The sequence below is a fragment of the Thamnophis sirtalis genome, unplaced genomic scaffold, assembly GCF_051295495.1.
Source record: "Thamnophis sirtalis isolate CommonGarterSnake01/CBP01778 unplaced genomic scaffold, rThaSir2_p1.2 scaffold_9, whole genome shotgun sequence".
Taxonomy (NCBI): Eukaryota; Metazoa; Chordata; class Lepidosauria; order Squamata; family Natricidae; genus Thamnophis; species Thamnophis sirtalis.
In genome coordinates, this window is record NW_028261389.1 from 52900258 (window position 1) to 52925082 (window position 24825).

At 40.7% G+C, this 24825-nt stretch overlaps 2 protein-coding genes across 12 annotated transcripts in view; one reads left to right on the forward strand and one right to left on the reverse strand.

The window, feature by feature from the left end:
- PPHLN1 (periphilin 1) overlaps positions 1-11199 on the reverse strand; it is a 42250-nt gene extending 31051 nt beyond the window's left edge. Inside the window, exons 1-3 of one of the 6 annotated variants that reach the window (XM_087723565.1) lie at positions 10719-11199; positions 9521-9566; positions 5926-5992 (exon numbers count right to left, since the gene is read on the reverse strand). In XM_087723565.1, the coding sequence (XP_087579691.1) occupies position 5926 (1 nt within the window). In that variant the 5' untranslated portion in view covers positions 5927-5992; positions 9521-9566; positions 10719-11199. The other 5 variants (XM_087723566.1, XM_087723564.1, XM_087723563.1 and 2 more) reach the window with 5 other exon arrangements.
- Positions 11200-11593: 394 nt separating this feature from the next.
- ZCRB1 (zinc finger CCHC-type and RNA binding motif containing 1) overlaps positions 11594-24825 on the forward strand; it is a 37523-nt gene continuing 24291 nt past the window's right edge. Inside the window, exons 1-5 of one of the 6 annotated variants that reach the window (XM_087723571.1) lie at positions 11594-11831; positions 20891-20980; positions 21133-21161; positions 24092-24203; positions 24282-24389. In XM_087723571.1, the coding sequence (XP_087579697.1) occupies positions 11829-11831; positions 20891-20980; positions 21133-21161; positions 24092-24203; positions 24282-24389 (342 nt within the window). In that variant the 5' untranslated portion in view covers positions 11594-11828. The other 5 variants (XM_014061116.2, XM_014061117.2, XM_014061115.2 and 2 more) reach the window with 5 other exon arrangements.

Sequence of the window (24825 nt, forward strand, 5' to 3'; positions counted from 1 at the left end):
AAAAATTCAAAGAAAAGACGAACCAAGCTGTTCATGGCTTGGATAGACTATAAGAAAGCGTTTGATTCAGTTCCCCACAGCTGGATCAAGAAATGCCTGAAAATCTTTGGCATTAGCAGCAACATACAAAAATTCATCGAAACTTCAATGAACCTCTGGAAAACGAAGCTTATAGCTAATGGAGAAGAAATGGGTGAAGTTGAAATTAAACGAGGCATTTTCCAGGATGATTCCCTTTCACCCCTACTTTTTATACTCTCAATGCTACCACTGACAACTATTTTGAAGAAGGTAAACTGTGGATACGAACTTGCAAAGAAAGGAATGAAAATTTCACACTTGGTGTACATGGATGATTTGAAGCTGTTTGGCAAAACAAAAGCTGAACTGAATTTATTAACTGAAAGCAGAAAAGAATTTAGCCAAGACATTGGTATGCAGTTTGGAATTGACAAATGTGCAACAATGGCAACAAAGCAGGCAAGGTCATAGAAGATGATGGAATAGAACTTGAGAATGAAGAAATGATAAAGGCAGTAAAACCAGAAGAAGGCTACAAGTAGTTGGGGATTTTAGGGGCCTCTGACTTAGTGCATAATAAAGTTAAGGAATTAACTTCAGCCAAGTACATTCGACGAATTCACAAGATATTGAAGTCCAAATTGAGTGGAGGAAACATCATAAAAGCCATAAATACCTGGGCTATACCTGTGATTCGATACTCTGCAGGAATAATTGACTGGCCCCAGTTGGAGTTGGACAATTTGAACAGAAAAACAAGGAAGCTTATGACAATGAATCATGCTTTGCACCCTAAAAGTGATGTTGACTGAGAGCAGAGGGTGGTCGAAGACTCCTACAAGTAAAGCAGACTGTGGAAGAAGAAAGACACAGCTTGAATGATTACATCCAGAAAAATGAAGAACCAATGATTAAGGAAGTAAATAAAGGAGGCCTTTTGAAGACAACTAAGTTAAACGCTGAATATAAGAAAGAAGTAATTGAGAAGCGAGCTGAAAATTGGAAAAGCATGGCCAATACTTGAAAAGTATTGAAGGCAAAGCTGACCAAAAACTAACTTGGAACTGGTTAAGATCAGGACTGAAAAAATAAACAGAAGGCTTTATTTTGGCAACTCAAGAACAAGCCTTAGCCACACACTGCATGAAGGCAAAAATTCAATATGTTACCACCAACCGCAAATGTCGCCTCTGTAATGAGAAAGATGAGACAGTTGACCACTTGATCAGCGGGTGCAACAAAATTTCACAAACTGACTGCCATGATTGCGTTGCTAAGATTATTCACTGGAAATTGTCCCAAAAATTTGGATTTGAGTACAGCAAAAACCACTGGGACCATCAGGTTGAGAAGGTTTTAGAGAATGAGAAAGTCAAGATCTTGTGGGACTTCAGAATCCAGGCACTTGGTCTACAACACACCTGACATAACAATAATTGAAAAGAAAAAAGTATGGTTTTTTGACATTGCAATACCTGGTGATGCACGAATTGAAGATAAACAGCAAAAAAAAAAATCACAATACTGGGACTTGCAAATTGAGGTTGAGCAACTGTGGAAAAAGAAATCATGTGTTGTCCCAATTGTAATTGGAGCCCTAGGAGCAATACTCAAAGGGTTACCTCGCTATTTGGAAATTTTAAATTTATCAGACTTGAACATTCTGATTCTACAAAAAACCACCCTACTTGGAACAACTTAAATCCTCTGACGTTACCTTAACAGTTCCTAGGTCCTTGATTAGGACTCGAGCTGTTAGGCAACCAACCAGCCTCAAAGGCTGTGAATCTCACCAAAGATTAACCACATAATAATAATAATAATAATAATAATAATAATAATAATAATAATAATAATAATAAAAAAAATAAAACCACCACCAGATATCACAGTTGTCAAAATCCGAAATGCATACTTTATTGATATACTAGGAGATGCCAGAGTCGAAGAAAAAGAACTGGAAAAAATCATGAAATATCACAACCTGGCCATTGAAACTACACGGTTATGGATGAAACATGTAACAGTGATACCCATTGTGATAGGGACACTTGGTACCATACCCAAGAATTTTGCAAAATATATCAATAACATATTGCAATAACACCTGCAGAACTGCAAAAAATGTGCTACTTGTAACATAGTACACTTTAAGAAGGTACTTGGTTGATACCTAGGATGCTGGCAGCAACCCCTATCAACCATTAGCACCAGTCAATGGTATTTGTGATACATGCTTGAATGTTCACTTGACTGAGTTTCATGTTTAATGAATAAATTAAATAACAACAACATCTGCCCGACTATCCCACCTTCTTTACAAGGATGATCTGAAGCTGTATGGAAAATCACCATCTGAAATAGAATCACTGCTCAACACTGTTCATATATATAGCCAAGATATTGCAATGAATTTGGATTGGATAAATGTGCCACACTCACTATCAAACAAGGAAAAATAGTGAAAATTGAAGGAATCAAGATGCGCCATGATGCAAGGAATGCTTGCTGACTACTGGAGAGACCCAGCTGGCCTACAAGAAAGTCCAAATGAAGAATAGAATGGAGGCATGGGAAGACAAAACACTACATGGCCAGTACATTAAAAAAAATAGTAGGCAAAGTAGATAATAACAAAACCTGTCAATGGCTAAGAGCAGGAAAGTTAAAGATAGAGACTGAGGGATTAATTCTGGCTGCATAAGACCAAGCCTTATGAACAAATGTCTACAAAGAATTGAGAAGACAGCAACAAACAGGAAGTGCCACCTATGCAAAGAAGCTGAAGAAACAGTGGACCACCTGGTAAGCTGCTTCAAGAAGATTGCATAAACTGACTACAGTGGCATGGCAAAGTGGCAACAATGGTCATAGAAAATGAAGAAGTTAAATTGCTCTGGGACTTCAGAATCCAGACAGACAGGCACCTATAACATAACACCCCGGACTTAACAGTTGTCAATAAGAAAGACAAAAAAGTCTAGCTAGTGGATGTGGCAGTGCCGGGAGACAGCAGAACAGAAGAGAAAGAACTGGAAAAGATAACAAAACACAAAGACCTAAAAATAGAAATAGAACGACTATGGCAAAGTCAAACAAGGGTACTAAGAGTACCAATAGTAATAGATGCCTTGGGTGCAATCCCAAAACAACTGGAGCAGCACTTGAACACCATAGGCATTGACAAATTTGCCATCTGTCAATTGCAGAAGGCGGTTTTACTCGGAATTGCTTCCATTCTACAATATCTGTTACACCATCAAACATCCAGATTTGCCTATCCCAGGTCCTTGGTAAGGACTCAATAGGTAGACAAAAATGCGAAACCCAGACTGAATATCTGGCTGACTGTGCAATGTTTAACAACAACAACAACAACAACAACGCTTTATTACAGTCATAGACCAGCAATAGACAAGAATCATCACTGTTTACAATAGTGTTAACAAGTAGTACTAATAATAATAGTGGATAGTAACATCCATGATAATACAATACATCGGCTCAAACAGTTTGGATCATGCTCTTGTTTACATGATTGAAGAGCAGATAAGTATATGTGTAAATATATTTTCTCTAAAAATTGTAAGAGATAGCTACAAAAAATAGGAGCAAGTAGACAACTTTGATTCTGCAACCAAATTTTTCCTTGTGGTCATTGCAGCAGCACAGAATTTTGCCACTGCATGTGTAGTAGCTGGGTTTGAGTCCCGGAGGAGATGGCCTACATAAAAATTGTCTACCCTCCCTGATAATCTCTCTAATAAGGGGAGAATATTCATTGACCTATAAACTCTGCATAGTTCACAGTACAATAAAACATCTGATATCTTCGATTTCTCCTTTACCACATATACATACTCATTCCATTATTGGGGTCTTCTTATACCTGCCCTGGAAGAGTGCTGAGGGGAGGATGTTAAATCTGCTTCTGAAGAACACTATTCTATGTTTTGGGAAGATCAGGTCCTTAAAATATCTTGCTGGTTCCCATAAACCTATTTAATTCTGTTCCTACTCTGGAGAGGCATCCTATTTAGTTTTAAGTGGAAATCTTTGTCTTTTATTCTATTAATAACTACTTGCTTAGCTGAGTCAAAGCCTAGGGATATTAAGAATATCAGGGAGAGCCCATAAGAGCCCAGCTTGTGGTCTATCGCCTCTTTCCAGGGGGAGGGGAAATTATCAGTCAACAATAACGGGGTTAGTCCCTCTGGAACGAAATGCATTTTTAGCCAATAGATAATCATCAGTTTCAAGGCTCTTATCTGAATTTGAGGCATACCTGTTTCAATCCTTAACTGGTCGTTTACTGTTCCTTTGGGAGAAGCTGAAATGGCTTGCAGGAATTTTGTTTGTATGATTTCTAGTGGGGCTTTGTGAAGATTCCTGTGCCCCATATAGAATTGTTTTGGCCTCAAAAAGCTTTAAGGCAGCAGGTACTAATTGATCTCCGCCTGTGTAGAATAAATGTTTAATGGCATTTGAGGACCTATGGGCTGATTGCAATGTATAATCCAGATGAGCCTTCCATGTACCTTGTGAGTGGAAAACTGAGCTGCCGCTGCCGCCACCGAACATTGAACCCTTCGCTGCCGAGTAGCTGATAGGCGGTTGGATCGGCCTCCTGGAATACTGCCAATCACCTGTTCCAGGCAGTGGAGATTGCCACTACCGATTGCTGTTCCAGTGGCAATAGGCGATCCCTGCCACTTAGAACAGCTGATCGGAGGTATTCTAGGAGGCTGATCCAACCGCCAATCAGCTGCTCGGCAGCGAAGGCTCAAGTACTCCCCGGCGACAGCAAACAGCGGCAGCATTTGCAAACCCCCCTCCCCCATCGCAATATTCACTCTATAAGACGCACAGACACTTCCACCCACTTTTTGGGAGGAAAAAAAAGTGTGTCTTGTAGTGTTTTTAAAAATGTTCTTTTAAAAGGGTCTTATATTGTGCCTTCAACTGCTTTAAATAATGAGTATGATCCTCAGAAGGGGCGTTTTTACCTTTTCTGTGCTTCTTATATGTCCTTTACAGTTGCACACAATCTTTATCAAACCATTTTTATGCTTTAAAGCTGACTTTTTGGAGTGTGCCAGTGTTCTGTTAGTCAGAACTGATTTCAAATTTGTAATTAAGGTTTCAAACCCTTCTAAGTATGATCTTTCAAACTTACTTCTTAGGAGATATATGTACGTAGTTCTTTGGTTTCTGGAGCTAACATCCATTTAGTAACTTCCTTTGTATTTTTTCCTTCTATTTAATTTTTACTTGAATATTTTGGCTCTCTAACCTGGATAGGTAGATTGAGCCAGCCTTAAAAATTTCTGGTGTAATGTAAGAGTAGGGGTTTCTGGATCGTGATCGCTTTGCAATCGCGAATCTACTTCCATCTACTGTAGAGCTTCAAGAGGTCACATGGTATTATCATGTATATTCTGCTGAGTAATCTCCATGTGTGGAACCATTAAGAATACATAGGTCCAAATGTCCAATCATCTGTCTTACACACAAACCTGCCTGATTTGCTTTGGGGTCTTTAAATTTTCTGGAATGCAGGGGTTTTCCTGGTGCATTCTCATCGTAATGGATCTTAAATTGACTACTGCTTGATTGTTTGAGCCCATCCTAGTGTTTAAGCCCCTCCCCCGCCCACTATAATTATTACTGCTGTGGGGTATTTGTCTGAGCAGCCAAGGATAAAATCTTCTATGCAGTCCCAAATGGTGTTGATAAAATTATTCTTATTAAAGGGAGGAATATAGATAAAGCAAAATCTCCACCTGTTTAGATAAGAGAATGGTAGACACAACCCAGGGCTATAATGGTAGCAGTAATACACATTTAAATTGCAGGAATGTATTAGTGTCACAATACCTCCTTTGGCTCTCCCACCCACCTTACTTGGGACAGCCAGGATAGAGTTAGCCCAATAACCATCTAACTGTATCCTTGCGGAGGTCCAGGTTTCCTGTAAGAAGAGGATGTCAAATTGTGATATACAGTCAAAAAAGAGTTGGTCTTTTGATGGGACAGTCCAACCTGCTATATTCCAAGTTGTAAGGGAAAGATAGTCATCATTTGCAGCTCATCAGGAAATATGATTTAAAGTTGTTACATTGGATTGAGGTGTCGTCACAAATGAAATTAGCCTTCTCTAAAAGGAGGGTTTTTTCCTCATCTAAGTCCTGTGTTCTCCTAAGGAACTTGTTCAGAGTAAGAGGCTTTAACACCAGCTAACGGAGCTTGCCTTTCAGGTGCCTCTTGAGATGTAGAGTAAGGAGTTATTAAGTCATGCTGCATTTGACTTTGAAATGGTGGCACCGATGTGGGTCCTCTCTCAATCTCTTGGTTTGATGCTGAAGGTATCATAGGATATTCATAGAAGGATGATAGTATCTCCATCTCTACCGTGGCCTCTATTGGCCCCTGTGGATCTTGGCTTCTATTTTCTATGATCTCATATTGATGCAATCTCTTGCCCTCTGCGGGGGAAGTAAGAGGCTCAATTATTGGGGAGACCAGATCTATAAGTGGCTCAGCTGTATCGATTGTGACCAACAGGGATTTATTTAAATTTTCTAACCTGAATAGTATGTTGTTCTTTCCTTGGTAGAGACCTAAAAACATTAATAAGGCCAGTTTCTATGTTGTTAAATACATCTTCACCGAATAAGGCTGACTCACCCTTTCTTTCTCTCATTTTCTCAAGGTTGAAAATGAGGAAAAGACAGCAACCTTGGGAGCTCGCATATTAACAATTAAGGGTTTAACCGTTTCCTCACAGAAATCTCTGATGGGAAAGATTTGAAAGGAGGCTGTACCTTCATCTTAAATAGCATCAAAGGCATGGTGGGCTGCTTGAAAGACAAGAGTATCCACTTCCAATTTGGGGCCATTGGCAGTGAAGAAGCTGGGTTAGGGAACTTAGTATTGCACTCTTGGTATTCCAGTGTCCATAATTAAGTCTGTCCATATGGATTCTAAGAGCAATCTGTTGTTTTTGCAGTGAACTATGTAAATGATGTCAAGGGGGGGGGGGAGATGCTTTACCAGCTTCCAAGGAAACTTCTCTATTAATACATTCCCCTCTCACTGCCTTGTCAGGAGAAAACCATTTTTTTCTGAGCAGGCTGCCGCTTTTTAACTGTTTCCTTGGCTCTTTAAGGCTCCTTGTCCACAGACCTATTCAGAGTGTGGGATTTAACCAGGCCTGCTGCAAGGTCTTTAGTGGGGGTACATGGACCCAAATTTTGTAATAGGAGAAAAACAGCTATATCTTTTCTCAACAAATCATGTTGTATGGCTATTAGTTGCTCAAATATTGAAACAACAGTTGCGCTGTGAGAAAGTATTGCTTAACCATAAACTCAGTTGTATTTTCCCATGGTATTCTCTCCATACTGATTTAGCTTGTTGTTCTTAGTCTTTTTAGCCTTTATGTCAGGTTACATATAGGATGTAACTGGACGAGTTGTTTGTGAGACTGGCTGTCTGTCAGTTTGCTCTCCGCACCCCCCAAGTTCGGGAAAGTCTAATAGCTGTTGTTTTGCCAATTCTCTTTGAAATTTCAAATTTGTTGGAGATGGAGGGAGGGTTAGTTTTACTTAGTTCTCTTTCCAGCAAAGTGCTCCTCAATTCTTGGTTGTTTTGCAGTTTTCACAGGTGGGAGAGATCCTGGGAAGTACTATGACATTTCTTTCTTTTTCTTACGTCTTATCAATTCAAGGCAAAAACAAATTATCTGTGTTGTGGTCTTTGTTGTTATCTCATCCAAAGAATATTAGTTAAATAAAAATGGATCCAGTGGGAATACTAAAAATTGATAAAATAAAATAAAACTGAGAGGAGCTACTGCAAACATGTTCCAGCAGTTAACCTCCTGGCTTCTCGAGCTCAAGTAACTTTTAGACAGAATCAGTAAAATATAATTGGAGCATGACTTTGGTTCAAAGTACTTCTGTTTTTCTTGAGAGCACATATTTGCCACAATAGTGGGGGGAAAAACAACAGAATTGCTGATAAAATCGGCCAACATATGAAGAAGTACTCCTTGACTTGTATTTCTTGCCATGGTAAGGCTAGTTACATAAGTATGTCTGTGTGCCAACTATGACCCTTTTAAACCAGTCAGACTCAGCAATGATAATCCACAACTTGATCAAATCCTTATAGTAACACAACATTCCTGAAATCACTATGGCTTCTGTTTCTTGAGATCTCATATCAAGAAGGGCTGATATTAATCTTGAAAACATGGCCAAGTTTCTCTGTCCCATCTTATATTAATCAAAATCAAAGCAGAGGTTTTTTGAGTTTCTCATGCTTCCTGCTATTTCTAAATTATGTAATGTTTTTCACAAGCTCTTAACAGCATTCTTCTTCCTTTCTTTCTTCCTTCCTTTCTCCAGCTTAGTTCTATGCTATGCATCTCTCAAGCAATGAAATAAGCTCCCTAAGGCAGAGTACTTGGCTCCTACTCTCATAGCATTTGGGAATATAGGAAAAGTTGACAAAAGTTTCACCAAACTTTTGTCAGTTTCATGATTGAATTTTACTTTATTTAACTCCATCAATTTTATTATGTTTTCTACTTTACTTTTCATAGTTGTAAGCTTCTTCAATGTTGTGATAAATAAACGTAAATTTAATAATGAACAAAAATGTCTTGAAAATATTTGTTTCAACTGACAATCTAGTAAGGCTTTATAATAGGAATATTATAGAGTAGAAACCTACTATCTCACTATAAAGATTAAAAAGAAGCATGCAGTTATTTTCACATGACCTTTAAAATGATATGTGTAACTTTTGTTGCAGACTGAGGTTTTTCATTTCTTTTTTAGTATCACTTTACAAATTAAATTTGTCATCAAATTGGAGGGGCTCAAAAGGCTAGTCCTCCTTTAGCAATTTCCTTGTTTAGTGGCTATTCAACATTATGACAATAATGAAAAAAGCATTTTTATGACCAATCCTTATATTTACAACTTTGGGGAGTCTGTAAAGCAAAAGTGAAGTAACAATGTCTTGTAGATAAACCACTGTTTGAAAAACAAAACCTCTGTGTACTGTATTTTGCTCCTGGATTGTCTCAAAATAGTAGTCACACTGTGCACACTCTGACACTTTGCTTAACAACCAATTTGCCAATCCTAATTATGGTGCTAAACAACTATCTGTACTGGAGACAAAATATTTCTGAATGACATTTTCAGTATTCAGAAATGAAAGTTATTTTCCTACCCCTTCTTATAATTCTCATATCTCAAAAATCTGCCATCTTGAATTAAAAGATTCACTTAAACAAAATTCAAATAAAGGAACAAAATTCTTTCTCAGCTCCCATTCTAGCCACAAGCTATTATTAACAAGCAATGATCAAGCTATAAAACTAGAATTTAGAAAAATAAAAATCAACATAAACAGCATAATTTACTTCTACTAAAAGTCATTCTACTTCCATTGTCAAAAAAGACATTTTAAAAAATCTACTTACTTCTGTGCTTCTTTCAACTATGCTTTAATCCCAATCCAACTAGTTCCTGCATATTAAAAAAAACATGTTAGAAAAAAGACCAATAATTAAAACTTCCAAATGAATAATCAAATAAACTTTACTGGGATAAACACAAAGATGCAAGGGACCTTGTGCTGCACCCAAATCAGCCATACTTTTCAGTCAAGAGTTCAATATCTTTTTCAACTGATTCGTGAAGCAGAATACTCCATAGCTTTCTATTCCACCCATTCATTTCCCATTCAAACAACTATAGTGTATAAACACAGCTTCTTAGCATGTTTAAAAAGTGGATTATTTTGCTCAAAACTTATCCACCTCCCTACAGTAATTCAAATTCTGATGCAATCTATTCATACAATCCAAAAACGCTTTTGTAGCTTGTGACTTCCTGCCAGCTTCCTCCTTGACTTTGCTTGTTGGAAGCCAGCTGTGAAGGTTGCAAATGGTGATTGTGAGACATTGTGATCATTGTAAATGTATGCTGGTCTTGAGGCAACCAAATCACATGATCAGGAGGATGTTGTAGTTTCAAGGACCAATCATAAATCTCCTTTTTAGTGCTACTGTAACTTCCAGGTAAGTGAAGATACTTGTAATAAAGACAGGCTTTGTATCACTTCAGTGATGACTGGCTGTGCTATGAAAAGTGTAAACAGTCACCATGGAAATGCTGCCCTCATTCAAATACACAGAAAACAGTGAACTGTAGATACTTACAGTACATCTAAATTTGTTTCTGCATCTGATTTTACCTTTGATTCTTGATGTATGTAACTTCTTCAGTAGTATAGGACCAGGAAAATGGTGAGAAGTAAAGAATTAGAATTTGTACTCTTTTCATTTTCCCATAATAATTTAATTCTTAAATCAAAATACTGAAATTAAAAATACTGTTTTAAAAGAGTCTTGCAACAACAATGAAAAATAGTAAAAGACATATTGTAATGCAGTGGTTAAAAGTGTTGGACTTGGGAGATCCATTCAAGTCCATCTTTAACTATGACAGCTCCCTGGATGACTTTGGGACAGACATAATCTCACAGCCAATGTACTCAGAGTACTCAGAAGTTAAGGGAGCACAGAATTTATGTCTATTACTTTAGCTTCTGAAAAAGAATTACGGATAGAAATCTAATAATGTAACTAAAATGTAATTTTTAAAAAAGGTTTTTACCTGCTTGACAGCTTGTGGTAGGATATGAAAATATCAGTTAGGAGCAATCTATTTACTGGCTGTTGGAATTAAGACACCGTTCTTTGACAAAAAAAAAAAATCCCAAACTGAGCACACCATTGCTTAGTCAGCGAGACTCATGAATTACCTTTAACCACTTTTAGAAGGAAGCTCATTATTTGCAGTACCATACTAAATTATCTCATTAGCGAAGAAAATATATACAGTACTACGGGTGAAAAGAACCGCCCATTTTACACAAGCGGCAGGAACTTACATTACAGGGAACTAGCCTACACGCTTGATTCTCAACAAGGAAAGTTGCGCGAAGCAGCCTCCTTGAAGTCACAGCCAAAGCCTGATGAAGGGCAAAAGGGGGCAGAGCTCCAAATCCTAAACGGAGCTCCACGGGAAAGCCAATCCGACTGAACGAGCCGACATCCCTTTCAAACGGACGAGCCTAGGCCAACCTCTTCCGGACCAACACGGCTCTTACCCCTCTACTCCATCCACCGGACGCGCTAATGAAGCAGGAGGAAGCCCATGCATGAGCGGGAAAAGGAGTCGCCGGAGGTCGCGCTGAGCGGAAGTCACAGCCCGTCGCTCGGGACAGGAAAGCAGAGATAAGACTTCCACGAAGGCCGCTCACTCTCCGCGTACGCTCAGGCCCAATCAAGTCACCCGCCGCAAATCAAAGCGTCGGCTGCACAGCGGCGTCACCCGGAGCTTCCGACGCGCCGGTTACGTCACCGTTAAAGCGACAGCACCTCCTTTCCTTTTTTCCTCCCGAGTCCCGCCCCCAGTTAGATGCACAAGCGCCGCCGGGCAAGCGGAGGTCGCCTTTGCTGGCGCCGCTGTCACAGTGGATAGAGCAGGACGGCTAAGCCTCGCCAATGCAAAGTTCCCTCCCCATGGCGTGTAAATGAGGAGGAGGCTCTGCTTCCTCCATCTGCGCGTTCCCGAAAGCGCCCCGCCCCCCCGTGCGCGCGTCATCAGCAAAGCGTCCAGCGGAAGCTGCTCCGAGGCGGCTGTTTTGGTGGAGACGCGGCGGAAGAAACAGAGAGCGATGGTCCTCTTCGGCCCCGACTGAGTGATGTGAAGGACTCGGGCATGGTCAGTGCCTCCGTTGCTTTTCATCCTTGTCACACGGCCTCATCCCACCGGGAAATAAGTGGCCGGATTCCTTTAGGCCAGCTTCTGGGCCAACGAGCGCCTCCACTTTTGTGAAGGACCATCATGCGTTGCCTCTAGTTGCTGTTTAACGGCGATCTGTATTCTTTTCATTATTGATTAGCAGAAATGAGGTATCTCAAAATAATTAAGGATGATTCAAAGTCTGCAGGTCTATGCATTCATTTCTCCATCTACTTTTCTCTCTAACTATAGTGGGGAAGGAGGTTGTCAGATGGCACAAGTTTTTTTTTTGTCCTCTCTGTTTCCCTTCAAAATAATAGATAAGTTGTTGGAACATTTAAAATCCTTTGGTAAGTAGTATTGGATTTGGGTATGTGTACCTTTCCTATTATTTTCCAAAAGAACTAGGAAGAAAGGGAGGATGGCATGGGGGCACCTGCAGGATAAAAGTGTGACAATGCAGTTTCTTCCTCTTTCATGCAAGGGTGAGATGTTGCAGCGCATGTACAAAAGGGCTGGGGCAATGATGGGATTCAGCCCGTTCGCACTGGTTTGGTAGAACTGATAGCTAATTTTTTGTTGAGTTTGGCAAATAAGTTAGACATGTTCGGGTGGGGAAGGGGAAAAAAACCCTCCCCAAAGGTCCAAGAAAGGAGCTTCAATCACGTCATTAGGGTGAAAACTTTTACTTTACAGCAGGTGGTGGGGACAGGGTGGGACCTGCGCATAAGGGCCAAAGTGTCAGCAGGGAGGGTACTGAAATGAGCAGTCATCCTGCCTGCAGCACCCATGCCAGCTGCCCCTCCCCGGTCAGAGGTGGAATGCCACCGCATTTAACTTCCCTCCGGTGGGCCTGGGCAACTACTGGAAAGAGACAGGCCCGTTTCAGTGCATGGTGCCCAGATGCCCTTGTTTCCCCCAAGTATTTCTTTGCCTACTTAATTTCCAGATCTGTTGCGTTTCTCCATCACATTTCTTCCCATCATGTGCAGGAAAAGAAAAGTTTGTGGGACCAAAAAAAAGTTCAATCAATTCCAATTTCTCACCCAAAAAAATCTCACGAAGTTAGAATTAATTGAATTATTTTTTTAGTCCTACAAACTTGTTTCCCTGCATACACAGCAAAAAATGACGGAGAAATGCGATGGACCTGGAAATCAGGTAGGGAAAAAAATGCTTGGAGGAAGTGATGGCATCTGGGCGGTGGTGGGTGGGCCAAGCTCCGTGGCACAGCATGATGCTGCAGTGGAGAAATGGGCAATGCAGCAGCCAACGCGAGGGAAGGAGGAAGCACGTTCCCTCTTCCTTCTCCCTGTTCCTCCTTCCTTTGTGCCAGCTGCTTCATTTCCCTTTTCTCCATTACAGCGCAGCGCCCAAGATCTACTTTGATAGTGGGTGGTGGTGGTAATTTAACAACCAATTCACCCAGGGTCAGGTTGGCCATCGTGGAAGGCACGGCTCGTCCCACATGTGCAGCAGAGCTTTACCCACATCGAAACATTCCCTGCCAAAGTTTATGTGATTAAACATATTTCAGAATTACAAAACTCTTCATTTTGTCTGAGGTCTGAAAATGCAGGACTTCCCAAATGAAAACGTTCTGTTTATCTTCATTTCCTTTTTGTCAACATAGCAAGCAAAAACATATTCATAGTTTTCAAAACAATGGACAAGCTCATTTATTTCAAACGCCTAATACATTCATCAAAAAAAGATAATTGTTTAATCAAGGTCAAGAAATAAATTTAAATTCCCTTAAGACACACATATAGACTTATTCATTGTCTTTTTCTTTATCTTCTTCCCTCCTCCTGCTCATGGATAATGTGGCCACCAAATCCCACATGAACCGCCAGGGAGGCACATATTCCAAGGCCCTTATGCAGGAGGCAGAGAAGCTACATCTGTGGGCGGAGACTCATCTCCTATCAGTGACGTGTGGTGAGGTTTATGGCTGGTGAGACACTGACGCAAAATTTTTTAGACTTGTGGACTTCAACTCGCAGAATTCCACAGCCAGGCATGCTCAGTTCCAATTTAAAGCGACATCATTTATTTTTCTCCTTTGTGAAATAAGTTTCCTTCTTATTTTTTCTTCTCCCTTCCCCTCCTTCCTCCCTTTCTCCCTCCCTCCCCCCTCTCAAACACACACACACACACACACACACACAAAGTTGGATTGGAGGGAGTCAGGGAGACCACAGGAGGAGGCAGGAAGCCAGTCAAAGAGCCATACTGGAGCACACACACACTTTCCCCCAGCCCTGGAAGGATCCAGCCCAGCTTCACTGATTACAGGTTTGAAAAGACAAGTGGCTCTGCCTGCAATCAAACTACACTTGGGGAGGGAGAGCACTTCCTTCCAGCCTTTGCCCAAAGCCCCACACCAGGAGGATGAAGTTTGAATTCCTCCCCCTCCATCCAATCCACACGTACCTTTTCCAGCTGTTTCAGAGAGGATTTCAACTCTGCTCTTGCCTGCCATCATGAAAAAAAAATGTAAAAGGAAAAAGGCAAGAGCTGAGGTCAGGCTGGGCTAGTTGCTGCCAGAGTCACCGTTGATGACTCTGCTTAACTGTTTAAAAAAGCCTCTAGATGAGGCACGTTGTTCTCCTGCCTCCTCCTGTAGAGGGTGCTTTTTAGAGGCTTTTTTTTCCTTTTACATTTTTTTTCTTTTCATGATGACAGTGGTGAGGCTCTGCCTCCCCTGACTGCACGTCACTGTCTCTTATCCATCCACGCAGAGCACATTTCAGGAACAACCAACACTCGGGCAGACTGGCTCAGCAGGTCCACCAGATGGAATGTGCTTCACCCGGATCTCTTTCAATAGCTATCCGACAGATTCAGCCACCCATGAGTAGACCTGTTCGCCCAACCTGAGAATGCTCATCTACCAAGGTACTTGTCCAGGTTCCCGACACTGAGAAGAGAAGGAACAGATGCTCAACATAGCCAGTGGCCACCAGGCCTCCTGTATGCCTTCCCTCCACTCGCTCTCATTCCGTGAGTGGTCAGGAAGATTCTCACAGAGGGCGGAAGTCTTGTTGGTCGCTCTGTGCTGGCCCAGACGACTATAGTTCGCGGACTTGATCAGCCTTTCCGTCTCCTGCCCGTAGAGGATACTCCAGGACAGGATCTCTCTCAGCTGGGGGGCACTGGTCCATCCAGAACCTCAGTGGCTCCTGTTAGGAATATAATCTAACGGTTGGATTGGCAGTATATAAATCATGTAACAATGCTGTACCTGTTTCTTTAAATCATGCTGTAAATGTGATTGGTTGCTGTTTCCTCAATCGGCCATAAGATGGAGCCAGAATCACTGTTACATGCTGATCTGATCTGAGTGTTTTGAAGTGCCGTATAGCGATCAGCGTGAGCTAGTGTAAGTTTTGCAACTGGTAGCAAACTTTGTGTACCAGACTGTTTGTATGATTATGGACTAACTTATTTGGATTATCCCTTAACTGAAATAAGTTGATGACTGACTGTCTTAACCGTGTATGACTTGGACTGTTTGATGGACTCTGATACCTCTATTTCCACAAAAGTAAAAGCCTATTTAAACTGCAGCATCTCTGTATGCTGGTTTGTGTGTTCTCCAACACCACTCTCACAACGCTTCTCTGAATGCACTCGCTCTCCCAACGGGGAGCTTACCTAATAGCTCCTGCTAACCCTCTGGTACTTGAGAGGGACCTCCTGAGAAAGGGGAAATTCTCTGAGTGCTCAATCCAGACCATACAGGCTTCAAGACGCGACTCTACGAACCGTATTTACAACACTTACTGGGCTGCTTTCTGTAGGTGGTGTTCCACCAACAACAATAATCCTATTTCGGCTTGTGTTGCTTAGGTGCTCGAATTCATTCAACACTGATTTGACAAGGTGCTTGTCCCAAACACTCTTTGAAGGCAGGTCGCCGCCTTATCCACAATTCTATGAACTGGTTCCAATTGCATTTTTTCTTGGCACCCCTTCAGGATGCAGCAAATTTGCGGCCACCAGTAATTCACAGGTATCTCACATGGGATCTCTTCCTAGTTTTACAGGCTCTCATCGATCCACCATTTGAGCCATTGAAAACTTCCATCCTTCGTCATCTGACACTAAAAGTCACCTTCCTTGTTGCAGTCACCTCCACAAGGTGAATTTCAGAGCTGGCAGCTCTCTCTGTCCAAGAGAACCTGTGCATCATTTGACCTGCCAGGTTCATCCTCAGGCTGGACCCATTGTTCATCCCTAAATGAACACTTGCTTCCACAGGTCTCAGGAAGTTATTTTACCTGACTTTTGTCCCAATGCCAGCCATCCCACCAAGAAATGGTGGCATAAATTGGACATCCGAAGGGCATTTCACCGATACATGAAGAGGATGGCTTCCTTCTGTCGAACTGAATCATCATTTCTCTCTTTTCAGCCCGTTTCTATGGGCAAGAAAGTGGCCCCGGATCATCCGATTTCCCGCTCATAAGACATTAAGGTTGGGTATATCCAATGCTTGGATTCTCCAAGAAGCACATAGGAGAAGGACCGTTGTCTTATCTGAATGGTAGTTCTCTGTGTGCTGTGTGAGAATCCAATCTCACCCGAGTGTCCGGGTCCAGGTCCAGCATATATGAAGATGACCGAGTCGAAATACGTAGCTGGTCATCAAAGTCTTCTTTTTTAAAAAAAAATTTTTAAATTTTAAGTTTCAAAACAAACACAACATCCTTCTTTACATGCTGTAGAAAGTGTATCGGTTACAAAAAGACTTTCGTGCATAATTCATATTAACTCAAGTATTGTGACTCCAATATTTATACATGTTACCATCATCATCATCTCCATTTTCATTTGACTATAATTGTTTAAACGTCCTTCATGATAAAATATACCAAAGTTTAATACATAACCACATACTGGCTTTTCATTTACTATTTCTAAAATCCTCCATTAACACTGAATCCTTATGTCCTATTCTAGCTAAACATCCATAACATTTAATAACAAAATTTTCTAACCCTCCTTTCCAAATCACTGTTTAGAATTTGCATCCACTTTCCTTATGTTATACGCATATCTATATATACGTTGTTATCCTTATCCCTCCTTTATTTAACTATATCCTGTATCATAACATTTCCCCCTAATAATCAAAACTTTAACTGTATCTAACTTAGTTCTTTTTTATTAACTTTTTATATATAATCCAAAGGGATTTCTAATCTTCCTTTCATGGGTACCATTCAATATTCATATCCAATTATACTCATCATGACAATTTCATGTTGAAATTGTGCCATTATCTCCAGCTAACAAACACAGCTTCTCTAGCTTGGAAGGTTAATAAGATTAAGCATAGATTCACAATAACGTTTTGTTTTCACTTTTCTCTGGTTAAAGATATACTTCAAAGGGACATCTGTATGCTTTCCTTCTTATCACTCTCTATAACCAAGCAGTGAGACCTTGTAGTGCTAAGCCAAAATAATCAGTGAGGAAAATAAGAGTATTTCATTTCCAATACACAAACCTTCCAGCCTCCGAGTAGCAGTGTTATTGTGGCAAATTTCCTTGTTTCTTTTTGCATCTTTTTTGTATTTCAAGTTTAAACAAAAGAGTCCGATTTTTGAATGAGTTAGGAGAACACCCCCAGTAATGAAAGAGGAAAATTTTAGTCCATAGGTTACAGAGAATAATAAAAGAATAAAAAAATAGAAGAAAACTTAATCCATTTGTTTTAAAAGGCTTGCATAAATTCCATCCATGAAGATAGCATTTAAAAAGTAAGATAACGCACTGTCCAAAACCCTTCCAAATTTAATTCCGCTGCTTATTTCTTCTGTTATCAAATTTAAATTAACTAAGTTTTTTATAGGCAGTCTCTTTTAAAATGGTAAAAATTCCTCACCAGCTGGAAACACTTTCTCTTTCTGTATCCTTCCATTTTGGAGCCGCCCCGACTTCATCAGCCTAATGGCTGGATTTTTTGTCGCCGGCTTGAAGAACTTCTCTTGGATCGATCAGGGACTTTGCGATGTCCCTGAGATCAGCAAGACATATTCTTCCTGTTTACCATCTCTGCGGGACGGTTTAGGTCCGATTGGACCACCCAGTGGCAAAAGTATCAGCTGCGGTCTCAGAGCATTGAGACCACACGTCCGTATTGTCGCAACGTTGGCTCCTCCTCATCGTCAAAGTCTTCTTACGGTCCATGTCTTCATTGAGAAAACTGAAGGCAGTCAAGCCTAGGAAGCATGGCTAAAGACTCTAAAATTAACTTAGTCACCAGGCAGACAAACAGAAGTTGAATCCATGCTTGAATTCTCCCGCAGCGCACAGAGAACTACCATTTAGGTAAGACAGCGGTCCTTCTGCTACCCAGGACGCCTCAGCAAAGGGATACCTTTTCCAGCACCTCTGCACCTGACCAGAACTGGATGGGTGGAAGCTGCCAGCATAGCAATGGAAGTTTGGACCATGTGATTGTCGGTGTGGGGACAAGATCTCCAGCCTTCAGATTCGTGTTTTCCCAGATGTGCCAACATGGCTCTGTTAATAAATTGGAACTTTGAGCAATACTTTGCCTTGGACTCTGATGTACTTTTAGATGCTATTTGGAACCCTGACGCAGGGTCCATTTTGCCCAGTAGAGGTGGTATCTTTAATTCAACTATAACAGTGTTGATTACCCTGACTATTGTGAATGAGCCTAGATATTTGGGACCTAGTTTCTTACTAGGTATTTGTAATTTTAAATATTTAGTGGATAGGTATACCTGATCCCCAATCTGGAATGGTTTATGGTCTGCCCTCCTCTTGTCAGCCTGTTTTTTATATTCTTTGCCTCCCCAAAGCATTCATTCAGGATCTCCATGGTATTACTTCCAGGGCCAGTGAAGTAGTTCCAGTCCCCCTCTTCATCCTCAGTCCAATGTGTCTCTTTCCATCCCTGCATTGGTGCTCCAACCCAAGGGGGTGTTGGTAACCTAGGTCATCCAGTCCCAGTCAATGCAGAAGTATGCCACCACTCCCCAGATGCTGTGGACCCGTTCCCATTCCAGGAGCCCCTTTGCCTTCCTTCCATAAGACCATTAGTCTGATGCTGACATTCCTTGGGCCTCATGATGGGTTGAGCAGCAATCCTCCCAGGTCTCCACAAGATCCTCTTTCTCTTTGGCCACAACTTCCGTCTCCAAGCCCTCCTTTGATGTTCCATCCATCTGATAATACAGCAAAATGACTCTAAAGCTGTCCAAAAAGCATGTACTAAATGTAGGAAGGAGCGCTGACTTTCTCTCAGCTTGTCTAGGTCTGCCTCGTGCGTGATGAACAAAAAGCCAGGATTCAGTAACAACAACAAAGAGCTTTCTTTAATCCAGTAACAAGGCAGAGCCTAAGAACACAGCAAGTACTTGAAGCAGTTTAAAGTCAGCGCTGGGAGCCTCTGCCTACCAGCACTTTTTATTTCATCACAGTCCATACCCTAACCCTTAGTCACCATCCAATACTCCCAACTCCCTCCCCCTCTCAGCTGTGTGGAGTGCTTTTGGCTGTACCTTCCAGCCAATGGGACGTCATCAGTGTGCAGACGGCCATTGGAGGCTTTGTGAAGTTCTGTAGCTGCTAACCTCACTCCGCAGTTAGCCTTCTTTGCCGGTAGGTAATTTGACATCGGCATTACCAATTGCTGTCTCTCCCCCACCGGAGAATGTCTAGCCTCAACTTTGGGCTCAAAACAGCTGTTCCAGTCCTGTGGTTGATCCCCGGTTTGCTGCTCCTGCCTTTTGTTGTTTTCTCTGCCAGCTCCCTTTTGTCCTTCGGTGCTCCGGTCTTTTCAACTTTGTCCTTGCTCTATTCAGCTCTCTTAGCCTGCTGTGCAGCTTTCCAGACAGTTCAGCTCTGCTGTTTGGTCAGCTCCACCTTCATTTTCCCCGTTGCTCTCTGAGGTGCTTTCAGGCTCTGCTCACCACTGCCCTGTGCTGCTGCTGGCTCTCCTCCCTGCTGTGTTGCTGCTGCTTTTTGCTCTGGAGCCACGTGGTTTCCTTTTGCTGTGTCTCATGCTGGGGATGCTGCTTCCACAAGCAAACAGGATTGCCTGGATGGTCCCCAGCAAGCTCGACTCTCTTCTCTTCCCTTCTTCCATGCTCTACTCACTCCCCGGCTTACCTTTTGTTCTCTGCTGGTCGCTATCCTGCACTGGATTGGCTGGCCTCTCTGACCCACAGCTGTTTTCCCTCCCTGCTTTGCAGCTTGCTCCACTTGCTGTTCTCCACTGGTTGACTTTGCTGCCTGCAGTCGGTTTGCCTCTCTACTCACCTCACATTGATGGGCCTTCGGTCTCTTGGGTAGGCCTCGTGTGCAGCTGGGCTTCTCTCAGGCTTCTCGTGTATAGCTGGGCTTCTGTTACTTTCAATTTCTCCATGCTTTCTCTCCTTTTCCTTTCTCTAGTCTTTTTTTCTTTTTCTTTATCTTTCCCTCTCTACCTCTTCTCCTACCATTTTATTTTATTTTAGCAGCAACTTTTCACCAATGATGTGACTATGCTTCCTCCATTGTCACCATCTTGGATTGGTAAGTGGCATTCAAAGATCCGAAAAGCAGACCCTGCACTTGCGGCAATACACTAGGAAGAAGAAGATTCAATAGTTTGCAAAGTCTATTGAGTCTCTTTTGTCTGGTGTTGGCATAATTGATCTCTTCCATCCTGTTGGCCGCTGCTGTTTTCCAGATATGTTGGTATATTTGGCTATATTGCAGAATTAATTAAGCTAGAATTCTCAGCTCAAGATCCATGTGAATAGGATTATTATTTCCTTGCATAAATTGAAAGGAATGTAGAAAGTAGGAAGGAAATTTGTTCCCCAAAGATAAACATTGGAAAAAGTAACGAAGTGGCTTATAACCTAACCATCTTTTTTCTGTGATTATATTTGTTTTAATTGTTAAACACTATTTGTTCAGGGTAAGTAAGATTGTTCTGAAATTACCCTGTATCTTTTAAGTAAATTTGAGGCTTCCTTTTCACATGACATTTTCTTTTTTATTTCTAGAAAAAAATGAGTGGAGGATTAGCACCAAGCAAAAGCACAGTTTATGTATCTAATTTGCCCTTTTCATTGACAAACAATGATTTGTACAGAGTAAGTGTACTTAAAATTAAACATTAGAATAGACTCTACCTGATTGTGTGAATAATCATTGAACATTTATATTTACTTCTGTGTTCTGTGAAGAATTTATTTTCCTGTTTTTATAGCTAATCTAAATAACTATATTTTTTCTGTCTTTTCAGATTTTTTCAAAATATGGGAAAGTAGTTAAGTAAGTATAAATATCGAATTGTATGTAGCGTATTCTTTAATGTTGTGTCTAGTAATACCAACACCCCCGATTTAACAAGATCTTTTCTTGTGTGTAATTTTTGTATTTATTTGTAATATTACTGCCACACCTGGTATGAAGAAATTTCTCTAACAATATTGTATTCATAGGTTGTGCTTTTCTAGGAGGGGAGAATTCTTCAAAAGTGCTTATTTTACCATTTCTGTGTCGTGGTATTTATATTACATTTAGGGGATATGTTGTAAAAATATAGTGCCATACTACATATATATCCAGATGCAAGTGGACAGGCAGATACTAGCCAAATGAACAAATGGGCCTCCCAGCGTGGAAACAAAAATATAACCGATCAGCTGGCAAGAAATCGGACCACGTCTCGGTAACAACAGCCAGCCATTCAAACTATCAAACAAGCCAAAACCAGACCATGACTCAGAAGCACCTACATAAACAATTCTAATGCTAATCTGCATCTCACAGATGGTAATTAACTATAGTCCAGCAACAACAGCCAGCCAATCAAACAGTCTGAAATCAGACCATGACTCAGAAATATCCGAACAAACAACATTCAGACTAATTTGCATCTCATAAAAAACAATAGAATTTAAAGACCTGTGTTCTGACAGATGAGCACAATTCAAAATGCATTGAAGATATTTCACCAAATTGTAACGAAATGTTTGCAACCAAATTGGCAAGCTCGGCACTCAAACCAATAAATAAATTGTGAAACATTATTAGAAGAAAAGGTAATATTCATTCTCTCTCTCTCTCCCTTTCTCCCTCCCTCCCTCCCTCCCTCCCTCCCTCCCTCTCTCTCTCTCTCTCTCTCTCTCGTATATCTGATCTTGCTCACTAGCAAGATTACTGAATGATATTGAGAGTTCCACTTCACCAATATCTGTATGGTCCCTATTCCTTATGGCTTGGCTTTGGATATTTAGGAACAATTATTCTTATATCTAAACTATTTTTTGGTTCCTGAAATAAATAAACTTACAGAAGATTGTTGCCCAAATCTTCTACACTATTGAGGAAGCATTTGGTAGATCCATCCTTTTAGAGGTTTTGGGGAGAAATGATCAGAGACTATGCCCAATATAAATTGTAGTTTTTTCATCCACATCAGTTCTAAAACTGAATCCAGATAATACATTTTTCTGTGTCTACCAGGGACATGCAGTCAGGGGAGGCAGAGCCTTACCACTGTAATCATGAAAAGAAAAAAAATGTAAAAGGAAAAAGGCTGAGCTAGTTGCTGCCAGTCACAGTGGATGACTCTGCTTAGTGCTTAACTGTTTAAAAAAGCCTCTAAAAAGTGCCCTCTACAGGAGGAGGAGGGAGAATGACATGCCTCATCTAGTCTGGTGTTTTATCACTCGAGCAGAGTTAAGCAAGGATTAAAAGCCGAAAAATTCCTGATGTAGATGAGGCACGTCGTTCTCCCACCTCCTCCTATAGAGGGCACTTTTTAGAGGCTTTTTTAAACAGTTAAGCACTAAGCAGAGTCATCCACGGTGATTCTGGCAGCAACTAGGTCAGCCTGACCTCATCTCTTGCCTTTTTCCTTTTACATTTTTTTTCTTTTCATGATGGCAGGCAAGAGCAGAGTTGAAATCCTCTCTGAAACAGCTGGAAAAGGTACGTGTGTGTGTTGGAGGGAGGGGGAGGAATTCAAACTTCATCCTCAAGTGTAGATCCCTCCCCAAGTGTAGTTTGATTGATGCAGAGCTACGTTTCCTTTACACACAAACAACTGGATAAAAGTATATAAGCCCAGCTTCACTGATTACAAGTTTGAAAAGGCAACGTGGCTCCACCTGCAATCAAAGGCTCGGATCGGAAGGCAGCAGGGGAATGGGGGGGGGGGGTGTTATAGCAGAGGAGCTGCTTTCAAGCCATTGGAAAATATATCCAATCCAACGTCTGTGTTTGTGTTTGTTTGAGAGTGAGTGAGAGATGGATCCAACTTCTCTGTGTGCCTGTGTCTGTTTGAGAGAGGGGCGGGAGGGAGGAGGAGGGAGAAGAAAAAGAATGAAGGAAAACTTTTTCGCAAAGGAAAAAAACAAATGCTGTCGCTTTAAATTGGAACTGAGCATGCCTGGCTGTGGAATTCTGGGAGTTGAAGTCCACAAGTCTAAAACAAATTGAAACCCCTGTGTCAATGCCTCACCAGCCATAAACCTCACCGCACGTCACTGGTATCTATGACTTTAAATAGCCTGTCATAGTAGCAATCGCATCCTGAATTACATTGAATAAGGTGTGTATGCTGAAGTTTCTCAAGTCCAAAATACTTGAAATGCCAAGTATCTTCAAGGACCAAGGTATTACATCAGGCAGAAAACAAGCTGATTTTTATATCAATAGAATCTCAGTCCCATTACATTTCAACAATGCTAGGTTGAAACAACTAGAATAAGAATCTGTCAAACAGATTTAGAATTTTAATAAGCAGTATCATTACGGATTTTTATTTTAATCTTATTTGAGAGGAAAAATTGAAAGCATGTTTTAATGAGAAAGGATAATGACACATACTGCTCTGACAATATACTTGTTGATCTTAGTATTATGCAAACGTGTAATGTGAAGATCCACAAATAGTTCATGAATGGACCTGATTCATTTATTGTCAAGTCTTTGCTTTTAGAAACATTTTTCATATATCATGATTCTCAATAAAGGGTATTTTTTGAGTTTAGTAACTTTTTTCTCTATTGTCCTTTATTGGAAATGATTTGAGTTTCATTGGTAGTTTTTTATGGATGTCCTCATGCTGTGTTTACTTTGATAGCTGCCCTTTTCCTGGAATTTGAAATGAATAATATAGGCAACCTGAATAACTGTAAGGCTTACCTCTCTTGTTGTAATAGTATGTGAAGATATCAGTATTTTTTTTCTAGAGTTACAATTATGAAAGACAAAGACACACGAAGAAGTAAAGGAGTTGCATTTATTTTGTTCTTGGATAAAGAGTCGGCACAGAACTGTTCTCGGGCACTTAATAATAAACTGGTAAGTTACAAGGGTATATTATTAAGTAACTTTTGAAACATTCTGAAAGCTAAAATTGTATTTGTTTTTATTTTTTAGCTATTTGGAAGAGTAATAAAAGCAAGTATTGCTATTGATAATGGAAGAGCTGCAGAATTCATCCGAAGGAAAAATTACTATGACAAGTCAAAATGCTATGAATGTGGAGTGAGTAAATGTTGATGTCCCAACCAATGTTCCCTCTAATTTTTTTTCAGTGTGAGCAGAAAAGTATAGTGTTTGAGCGGCATATTTTCATGCCTGAGCACCTGAATTTTTTTCACAGATGTCACCTAAGACAACAATGAAATCAGTATTATTTGAAACTCAAAGTTATGTTTATTCAAGGTACCCGCTTAATTAAAAGTGTTACATAATATCAGTATCACTTAACAACGCTCCTGCTTAGCAACCAAAATGTTGGCTCAGAAAGTCTGGCATTTGAAACAAAAAATAGCCTTTAAAGTTGTGGTGTGTTAGGAGCATTTTTATTCCTGCATTTTAAACACACACACACACACACACACACACACACACACACACATGGAGAGAGGGAAACATAGGAACTTCAAAGGGTGAATAATTTGAAATGGTAGTTGGAGAA